Here is a 9,948-nt window from a genome sequence, read left to right on the forward strand (position 1 = left end):
AAATGTGTTTCACACAATCAACGAATCCGCCCCCACCCCCACCCCCACCCGAATCAGGCTGAATTTCCTCCGAGTTTCTTCCCTCTCCCCCCACCCTTTTTTTTTTCATCTGGGTCAGAAGATGGCGTGAGAACCCGGGTCAACGAACCTTCGACTCACTTGTGTGTGTGTGTGTGTGTGTGTGTGTGTGTGTTTTGGCGCGTCGTGTGAACCAGCCACAAAAAAAAACGCGGGGGAGGAAAAAAAAAAAAAGAACCAACAAAGAAGCGCGGGAAAAAAACAACAGGTCCTCAACTCGCCTCGCATTCCATTCTGCGGTCGCCCCTTGGCAACCGCGTCACCATGGCAGCGAAAAAGGCGAGGCCCCCTGATTGGCCAGGCGGTTTCTATGTCGTCAAGGAGGCGGGGCGGCGGCGAAAGACCTGACGGCCGGAAAGGCTTCCTTGGGAACATTGGCAACCTTCAAGGCCCTCAAGAACGAACACACGACGCGATGGGCGGAAAGGGCGGGACGAGAAGCGGAAGTGCGCCATCTTTTTGGGGCGCGGCATCGTCGGTGAAAGACCCAAGGCTTCCTCATCCCCGCCTCCTTTAGAAACCGGCCGGCGAGTGAGAAGGAAGGTCGAGATACCCGCAGGTGAGTCCCAGGGAGGGCTGAGGGGAGCCCGGAGGCCTCAGGTGGGGAGTTCTTCTGCCGTTGCCCGGTTGATCGTTGGAAAGGGGACTACCCCTCCCATCATCCCCACCCTTTCTGGCTGCGCGGGATACGGTGATCATCATCCCCGTGGCCCCCTCCCCATAATTTAAATTTTTATGATATAGAAGTTATAATATGGATAGTGTAGTTTGATAATTGTGTTATTATATAAAATTTTATGGCGTATGTTTTATCTATCCATCTATTTATCATCTTATCTGTGTTCGTATATTAGATCTACGTTTTAAACTACCCAGGATTACTTTAAATGAGGTGGGCGGTGTAATTTCCTAAAGGAAATTGTAATTTAAGTTCTTTTGATATTTTTTTTCATTTTTTTGTAAGCTGCCCAGAGTTGCTTCACCTGTATTGCAAATATATTTAATATATATCTAACTAAATATCTATCTATCTAAGAAATACACACACACACAAACACAAAATAACTATATATACTTTAATAAATCAATACATGATATACCTATATAAAATTTAATATCAAATTAATCTACATTATATGTATAATTTAAATGTCATAGATCAATACATTATATGTATAAATTTAAATTTCATAGTTCAATAAATGTATAATTTAAATTTAATTCATCAACATTATGTGTATAAAATGTAATAAATCAGTATATTATACATACAAAATTAAATTTAATGATATACACACATATATATATAAATTTAAAGTACATTGTGTTTTTGTATAAATTAAATTTAATCAATCAATCGATTAATCAATCAAACTACACACACACACACACACACACACACACATACATACATACATGTATATGAAGTTTTGTTTTGAGAAGACACAACTAACCTCCACTCTAGGCAGCTTGCAAACACTAAAAAAGAGAAATGCAGAAACTATTAAAATTACAATTGGAAGCATTATTAATTGCAGGCAAATTAGGGCAAAGTGTCCCTCAGGCTCCACTCCCTTTGCAAATCGCTTTCTGGATATTGACAGCTGTCAATCTGCTGGAAAGTAATGCTTTCACCCCTCTTTTGCCCCAAAATTGTGAAGAGGTTAGTTGTATCTTCTCAAAACAAAACTTTGTGGCGCCAGAACTTTCCATCCTGGCATCAGGTGTCCTCCTTGTCATCCGGTTCCAACAGCCCTGGAAAAAACAGGTTGTTTTTCACACTTTGTCGCATCCCCAAAGTCACGTGATCAAGATTCGGACACTTTGACATCTGACTCATATTTATGACCGTCGCAGGTCACCTGATCTCTCTTTGTGATCTTCTGGCGAGCAAAGTGAACGGGATTCATATACCAACTGGGATGCTCAACAACAGCAGGGATTCACCTTAATTGCGACTGGAAAGGTTGTACAATAGGGCAAAGCGCTCACTTCACAAATGTCTCGTTCAGCGACATAAATTTTGAGCTCAATTGCAGCCATATCTCAAGGACTCCCGGTGGTAATTGAACAATGGCAGCAATTCCCTGAATAACAATGGCCAGAAAGGTGGTAAATCAGGGCAAAACCCATGTCACAACTGCCTTGCTTAGCGATGGAAATTTGGACCTTGGTTGTGGTCGTAAGTCGAGGATTTCCTGAAATCAGTGCCTAAATAGCAGGCATTTGAGTGCTTCAGAATAACAGGGTTAGAGGGACCTTGGAGGTCTTCTAGTCCAACCCTTCTCTAGCCGGCCTGGCTTAAATTAGAACTATATTCTCTAATCCTCCTGGCAATTTTAAATGATAAATTTCAAATTTTAGGGTATTTTAATTGTTTTAATTTAATTGTTACTGTTTTTAACTTTATGGCTATTTTATTTATGAATTGTAAAAATGTTTTATGTACATTCCTCCTCCGTGTCATATGCTTGTATATTTAATTGTACGCCGCCCCGAGTCCCTTCGTGGAGAGGGAGCGACTTATAAATCGAACAAATAAATAAATAAATAAATAAGTAGGAGACCCTTACAGGATTGCAGAATAACAGAGGTAGAAGGGACCTTGGAAATCATCTAGTCCAACCCCCTGCTAGAGCAGGAAATCCTTACAGAATCACAGAATAACAGAGTTGGAAGGGACCTTGGTGGTCATCAGTCCCCCTGCTCTAGCTCTACCATTTCAGCCCAATCTATTCTTAAAAGCCTCCCATGTTGGAAAACCCAAATCTCCTTGTGGCAAGCCGTTCCACTGGTTAGTCATTCTCCCTGTTGGGAAATTTCTCTTTATTTCTAGTTTAGTTCAATTAAAGTCCTTTTTAAAAAAAAAAATCCAGGAATTGCTGGCTGGGATTTTGGGCAGAAAAAAATGGGAATAAGGTCAAGGTTGTTGGCAAGGTGATTTTTCTTTTAAGTTTGCAAAATCACTTTGCAAAGAGGTGAAGTCACATGAGCTACAAGCCATAAAAGGAGGGATTTTCAGAACATTCTTACACAATGACGCAACAGCTCTTTGCTCACAACCGGCTGGGAGAGAGTCTGATGAAATTAGTGGCAGAAATGTTGCCAGGAAGTGAAGTCATGAATTTGGGAGAAGGAAGTGCCTTATTATTCAGGCCAGCCCTTGTGGAGAGAAATAGATTTTTATTCCTTGTGTGTGTGTATGTGTGTGTGTTTCTACTGACAGGGACTTTATGCATTGACTTCATTGCATTTGCTGCCTTTGGTCAACTCAGTTTTTAACCATGCTTGAGCAGGAGTTAGACTAGATGACCTCCAAGTTCCCTTCCAACTCTGTTATTCTATGATTATGTCAGGGTCTCTTTGAGTGGGGGGAGTCAGACTAGATGACCTCAGGTCATCTCCAACTCTATTCTATGATTCTGTAAGGGTCTCCTGTTTGAATAGGGGGTTGGACTAGATGACCTCCCATGGTACCTTCCCATTCTGTTGTATTTATTACATTTATATGCTGCCCATTTTGGTGTCTGGGGTGACTAGAGAACTTATGTATATAGTAATATATTTATTTACCGGTGTATGTATGCATGCTTGCTTGCATATGTACGTGTGTATGTGTATGGATATATGTGTGTGTGTGTGTGTATACATACATATAATGATTCACTTTATCAATCGTGGTGAGAAATGTCGTTAAATAGCGTAAAATTCACTTAAGTAACATCTCCCTCAAAAACATAAACATTGAGCCTCCATTGTGGTCATAAGTCGAGGACTACCTGCATATGTGTCCATAAGGACGTTGTGACACTCGTAATTACGAGGACCGTCGGCAATTTAACTTTGAATGGTCACTAAATGGACCGCTGTAAGTCGAGGACCTCCTGTATTTTTCAAAGTCTGCTTTTTTCTCCCCTCTCCCCAACATAACCTTCCATCCATTTCTGTTTCCTTACAGTGACCATGGCATCCACCTCAGAAAAAGTCTTCCCAGCTTATGACGAAACAGCGGGTTCGAAACTGCTCCGAAAATCGAAGGAAATGCCCTTTGTCCCCCTGGGTAGGTGCTTCTCTTGGGCTTTGCTGTCCGTCGGCCGGTTTCTCTGAGTCCGTCCCATTGGTGAATTCCGACAGTTGCTCAAGATCTGAACAATGGGTTCGAATTCACCCAGCGGGGATGAAATCAGAATTTCTCCACCTGGACTCCAACAAGCAGAATCCCCCCACATCTTCCAACTGCCCATCTTGAGAATGCCTTCTCTATACAGGTAATCCTCGACTTAACGACCGCAATGGGGAGTAGACCTTTTTTTTTTTTTTTTTTTGCAGTCGTTAAGTGTTGGATTTTGCCACTTTTTTTGCAGGAGTCCTTAAGCGAATTGCCCAGGCCCTAAATGAATCCAGTTGCCAAGCCTGCAAAATTTTGATCGTATGTCGCCGAGAAGGCGATAATGGTCATAAGTGTGAGCACTGGTCATAAATCATTGTTTCCGGGCCTTTCCAAGTTGAGGACTTATCTGTATTTCAAAAGGCATTTGTGGGATTGAGGGGTGGACGTGATTGTGGGTTCACATGGTCGGGAGGAAAGTAACGAGACTCACTAAATCTTTTTCCGTAAGCCTAGGCCACGGATCTGGAACTCATGATATCACGTTGATATCATGTGACCTTTCCCCCTCCTTTTCTTTTTCCCTTTCTGGAGCTGCGCTGCGTGTGACCCATCTCGCCTGCGAGCCGTCAGTTTGACACCTGTGGCCTAGGCCCGTGATGGCAAATTATGGCACATGGAGCCATGTTTGCTGTCGTGCCAGGTATCAGCTGCGGCACGCATGTGTGTGCCAGCCAGCTGGTTTACAGCCTTCTGGAGGGCTGGGTGAGGCCATTTTCACCCACCCCAGTCTCTGGAGGCTTCTCTGAAGCCTCCGGAGGGCGGAAAACAGCTCCAACTGGATGTTCAGAAACGATCCGTTTCCGGCTTCTGGGGGGCCGGGGGAAGCCACTTTTGCCCTCCCCGGGTTTCAGGAAAGCCTCTGGAGCCTGGGAGGGTCACACATGCATGCGCAGGTGGACAGGGAGGATTGAATTGGTGTGGGCACGCATACGTGCACAATAGCACATGCGCAAACAATTTTGCCACACGATAAGAAAAAGGTTTGCCATCCCTGCCTAGGTTGTCTGGGTTGTTCCTCCTCTTCGAACACATCACTCAGTTGTAGCACTGATGCTGTTACCTACTTGGATTATGAAACGTCTGTGAGAAAACCTCCCAGCTCAGAGAGCACCAGGGACCCCACAATCCTTCTTTCCTCTCTCTCATTCTGCTCTCTTCCCTCACCTTCCTTCCTTTGTTCTTTACTTCATTCTGTTGTTCATTCCTTCCACTTCCTCTCTCTCCCTCCCTCCACTTCCTTCTTTCCTTCCTCCTCCTTCCCCTCCTTTCAGGGACAGCGTTGCAGGGCGCAACAATGGGGACCCCAGGCCCACAGAAGCCTTGACGCTTTTTCCTCTACTTTTCTCAGGTCTTGCGTTCCTTCCTTCCCACCCTCCCTTCTCATCTAGTTCCTGGGACCCAGGACCCCTGAAATCTTGACAGTTCTTCCACTGCCTTTCTCAGGACTAGTCTCCCTCCCTCTCTCCACAAAAGCCCACTCCCTTCTATCCCTGAAGATATTACCTAGCTGGGTCATGAAACGTCTGCAAGGAAACCACCCAGCTCAGAGAGCACCCGTAGTCTTCCTCCTCCTCCTCCTCTCTCGTCCCACCCCAGACCCGCTGACCCATTCTTCCTCTGCCTTTCCCAGGTCTGGCGGGCTGTTTGAGCCTGGCCGCCTACGGCATCTACCGGCTGAAGAACCGAGGAGAGACCAAAATGTCCATCCACCTGATCCACACGCGGATGGCTGCCCAGGGTTTTGTGGTGGGTAGCATCGTTTGCGGTAAGTTGGAAGGGACCTTGGAGGACTTCTAGTCCAACCCCCTGCCTAGGCAAGAAACCCTATACCGTTTCAGACAGATGGCTATCCAACATCTTCTTAAAGACTTCCAGTGTTGGGGCATTCACAACTTCTGGAGGCAAATTCTGTTCCACTGATTAATTGTTCTAACTGTCAGGAAATTTCTCCTCAGTTCTAAGTTGCTTCTCTCCTTGATTAGTTTCCACCCATTGCTTCTTGTTCTACCCTCAGGTGCCTTGGAGAATAGCTTGACTCCCTCTTCTTTGTGGCAACCCCTGAGATATTGGAACACTGCTATCATGTCTCCCCTAGTCCTTCTTTTTCTTAAGCTAGACATACCTAGTTCCTGCAACCGTTCTTCATATGTTTTAGCCTCCAGTCCCCTAATCCTCTTTGTTGCTCTTCTCTGTACTCTTTCTAGACTACAGCCTCAACATTTTTTATTTTTATTATAATATAATTAATGTAAATATAATACAATATATTTTAAAATATTTTATAATATTTTATAACATTTATTTTATAATATTTGTTATAAAACAAGTATTATTATTATTTTATAATAATGTCTTATAATGTAACTTTATAATGTAATATAACAATATATATATATATAATTTACAATACAATATAATGCAATATTTTAACAATATTTTATATTATGGTTAATATATGAAATATATAACTATACATATACATACATACACACACACCAACAACTCTTTGTGTGTGTGTGTCCCAGCATAACTCTGGAAGGCCTCGAGCAATTTCAACCAAACTTGGTACACAGATGACTTGCTCTCTAGAAACAAATACTGTGGGGGGTAAGACGCCCCTAACACCACTCAAGGTGGGTGTCCTGTTAAGATACAGCCTGTTCACAGAACTCCACAAGGGGGGGGGGCTCCCTCTGGTAAGGGGGAAAATCCAACATGAGCAATTATGTTTGGTCCGGACATTCCCCCCCCCCCCATATATAAAAAAAACCAGGCAACGCTGGGTTAATGGCTAGTATTTTATGTAATATAAAGTATAATATTCTGTAATAAAACTGGATGCGATAGTCCACGTAGGGTTTTACTAAGGCTTTGTCAACCGGTATCAACACCTCTCGTGATCTTGATTCTATCCCTCGGTTAATGCAGTCTGGGATCATGTTGGCCTTTTTGGCTGCCACCTCACACAGCTGGCTCATCGTTAAGCGATCCTCCGCTAGGATCCCCCTCGCGGTCATCAACACATTATTTTCTTCCATCAAAGTTGCTTATTGTTGTTTTTTTCTTTCTTTCTTTCTTTCTTCCAGGTGTAGTTTATACCATGATCCGGGATTACGTCTGGAAGCCTCAGTCAAAGTCTTCGGAAACCCGTTGAATCTCTCCCCTTCCTCTCTTCCGTAGGGATAGTTTTCCCTATCTGTGGTGAAGGAGGAAAAAAAACAAAATGTAATTCTAATTTTATACCTCTTCCACACCCAACTTTTCCTGCCACCATATTTCCTTTGGGTGTCACAAAAATCCCTTATTTTTTATTTTATTTTTATGCTCAAAACCACAGATTGAGCTTTGTTCCTTCGCTGCCATTTCTACCATCCCCGTCAGCATTATGTGAGACCGAGGCGACTCCAGATTTTTCTCTTTCGCAAGCAACCTTTTCGGGGGGGGGGGGGGGGAGGAGATCATACTGTGACACACTCCGTTGTGTGTATTTTCCCCCAAAATCAAGACATTTTCCCCTGCTTCCTTCAGAAGTGAATTTAGAGCACAGATCATCAAACCACCAACACACAAAAAAAATGCTTTTTTAATTCATTTCTGGGGAAGGTTATGACAGGTTGTGGTGTTTTTATTTGTCACTTGAGATCCTGTCACCCTCCTGTTAAATCTGCTTTTTTTGGGACACTCTGGTGCTTGTGCACACCAGAAAACCACAACATTGTGACTGAGAAATGAGAGAGCATTCTAACACTTCGGCTGTCGATCAAGCTATTCACAGTTGTATTTATTACACCTTATTAAAACCGTAGATATTTAAATTATTTAGCCAAAAAATATATATATTGAGTTTAATGTTTTTATTTGGGATGTGTGTGTGTGTGTGTGTGCGTGTAAAAATAGGCCATTTTTTATACCAAGATAAGTTTTTAAAAAGGCCGAAATGGCAGTGGTGACGTTGTTGTTGTTATGTGGGTCCCGCAGGCACAAAAACCTTCTCACAAGACACCAAAAAAAGTGTTACACAAAGTGTCACGACAGCCGTTGTATTTTGGCTATAACTTTGAGGACCTCTGTATGCATATGTTCCTTTTTTAAAATATATATATATATTTTGGTACAGGTGATGTTTTGCATGGAAGAATCATTGAATTGCGTTACACTTCAGTTGTGCGTCCTGCGTTTGTGCGTAAGGCTAAAACATATTTCTCCCAATTCTGCTTGAGAAGGGGTTGTGACTTGCATAAAGTGTGGCCAGACATGACAGGTTGCACAAATGCTTTCACCCAGGGAGTCCTCGAGTTTACAACTGTCATCGAGTCTGGCAATTCCAGTCATAACTCAAGCAGGCCAGGCACGACAGGCTAAAAATATCCCTGTGAAACATCTAGTCCTCAAGATAACAACCATCGCCCAGTCTGGTGATTCCCATTGTGGATTGTCTTTCAAAGGATCCTTATAAAACACTACCCGATTTCCTCCAGTATTTTTTGTGATAGTCATTAAGTGAACACCCTGTCATTAAGCATACCCACATTTTGCGGGGTGGGGGGGGGAGAAACTGTGGTTTTGCTTCATTTTTTCCTTCATTTTTTGAAATTGGAGAGAAGTGCTTTTCTGAGAAAAAATGCATATCGCAAACCGCTTGAATGCAGTGAGGACAGACGACAGAATTGCGAGGAGCTTTGGGCTGGGAACCGTCATAAGCTGAGGACTTCCTAGATGGGGCTTTGATGGCTCCTTCAGGAAATATTCTAACCCCGGGTTGTGCACCCTATACAATCTTCAGGTGTTATCCAAAAAGATTTGTAAAAAATATATATCCTGTCTGTTCTCCGTTTCGTGTCCGTTGACGAGTTGCTTGTGGCGTCCTGAGTTTGAATCCTGGTGCCACAAAGCCCCTTGTGACTTCAACCCTAATCCTGATTTTATATTAAACGGTGTACGCAACAACTACGGGACTCACTTGGGCTGTTTGTGGTTTTGTGCCGCCTTTGGATGTGAGTTTCTGCTTTTTTAACAAAAGGCCACAATGGACCCCCCCCTTCCCCGCCCCAACATTTTTCTCACTAAGCAAAGCAAGTGAGTTTGGCCGCCTTATTTCAAGATTTTCTGCCACCGTCATTAAGTGAATGGCCTCAGCGGTAAAAAGGAGTAATGTGAATCCGACAACATCGCAAGGTCGCAAAAGGGATCACATGATGGTCGTAAATGCGAGTCAGCTGCCAACCCTCTGCATTTCATTCACATGACCCTGGGGAATGCTGCAACTGTCGTGAGAAACTCCCCAAAGCCCCACTTTTCAATGCCGTAACTTCAAACGATCACTAAATGAGGACTGCTTGTACCACCCTAGACAAAAGGGTTTTCTCAGGGAAAAAAAAAATTATTCCAGGAGAGTCCACAAATGTGGAATTCTAAGGAAGCGATCAAATATTTTGTTTTATCCAAACTTTTCTGACAAACTATAATTTGCCAATTCGAATGTTTGTGGACTTCCACTCCCAGGATTCCTTAGCCCGGCATGGTGCCTGGGGAATTCTGGGAGTTGAAGTCCACCACTCAAAAGGTTTGGAGACCTCAGATTTTAGAAGACCAACATCGTATCGCAAACTAACCATCTCAGTTTCAGCCAAGAAATTCCCCAACTAGGTTAGTTTTATAAGATCCGAAGAGTCATGGGAATCGAGCCAGTAAACGGTTTT

The 9,948-nt window shown here is 43.3% G+C and overlaps 1 protein-coding gene across 2 annotated transcripts; it reads left to right on the forward strand.

The window, feature by feature from the left end:
* The first annotated feature begins 516 nt into the window (after positions 1 to 516).
* HIGD1A (HIG1 hypoxia inducible domain family member 1A) lies at positions 517 to 8,130 on the forward strand. 2 transcript variants are annotated; one of them, XM_081969899.1, is made up of 4 exons: positions 517 to 637; positions 4,009 to 4,138; positions 5,880 to 6,014; positions 7,336 to 8,130. In XM_081969899.1, the coding sequence occupies exons 2-4, from the start codon at positions 4,042 to 4,044 to the stop codon at positions 7,401 to 7,403; spliced, it is 300 nt and encodes a 99-aa protein (XP_081826025.1). In that variant the 5' UTR covers positions 517 to 637; positions 4,009 to 4,041; the 3' UTR covers positions 7,404 to 8,130. The 2 variants fall into 2 exon arrangements, with proteins under 2 accessions (XP_081826025.1, XP_081826026.1); XM_081969900.1 differs by having other exon boundaries at positions 530 to 637; positions 4,037 to 4,138.
* Positions 8,131 to 9,948: the final 1,818 nt, after the last annotated feature.

The sequence above is a fragment of the Natrix helvetica genome, assembly GCF_964273705.1.
Source record: "Natrix helvetica genome assembly, chromosome: Z".
NCBI classification, from domain to species: Eukaryota; Metazoa; Chordata; class Lepidosauria; order Squamata; family Natricidae; genus Natrix; species Natrix helvetica.

What these genes read in the sequence shown, in the direction of transcription:
- HIGD1A (XM_081969899.1), top strand. Translation starts at nt 4,042, where the DNA reads ATGGCATCCACCTCAGAAAAAGTCTTCCCAGCTTATGACGAAACAGCG. An exon ending in AATGCCCTTTGTCCCCCTGG is followed by an intron (nt 4,139 to 5,879) that starts GTAGGTGCTTCT and finishes TGCCTTTCCCAG; the next exon opens with GTCTGGCGGGCTGTTTGAGC. An exon ending in GGTGGGTAGCATCGTTTGCG is followed by an intron (nt 6,015 to 7,335) that starts GTAAGTTGGAAG and finishes TCTTTCTTCCAG; the next exon opens with GTGTAGTTTATACCATGATC.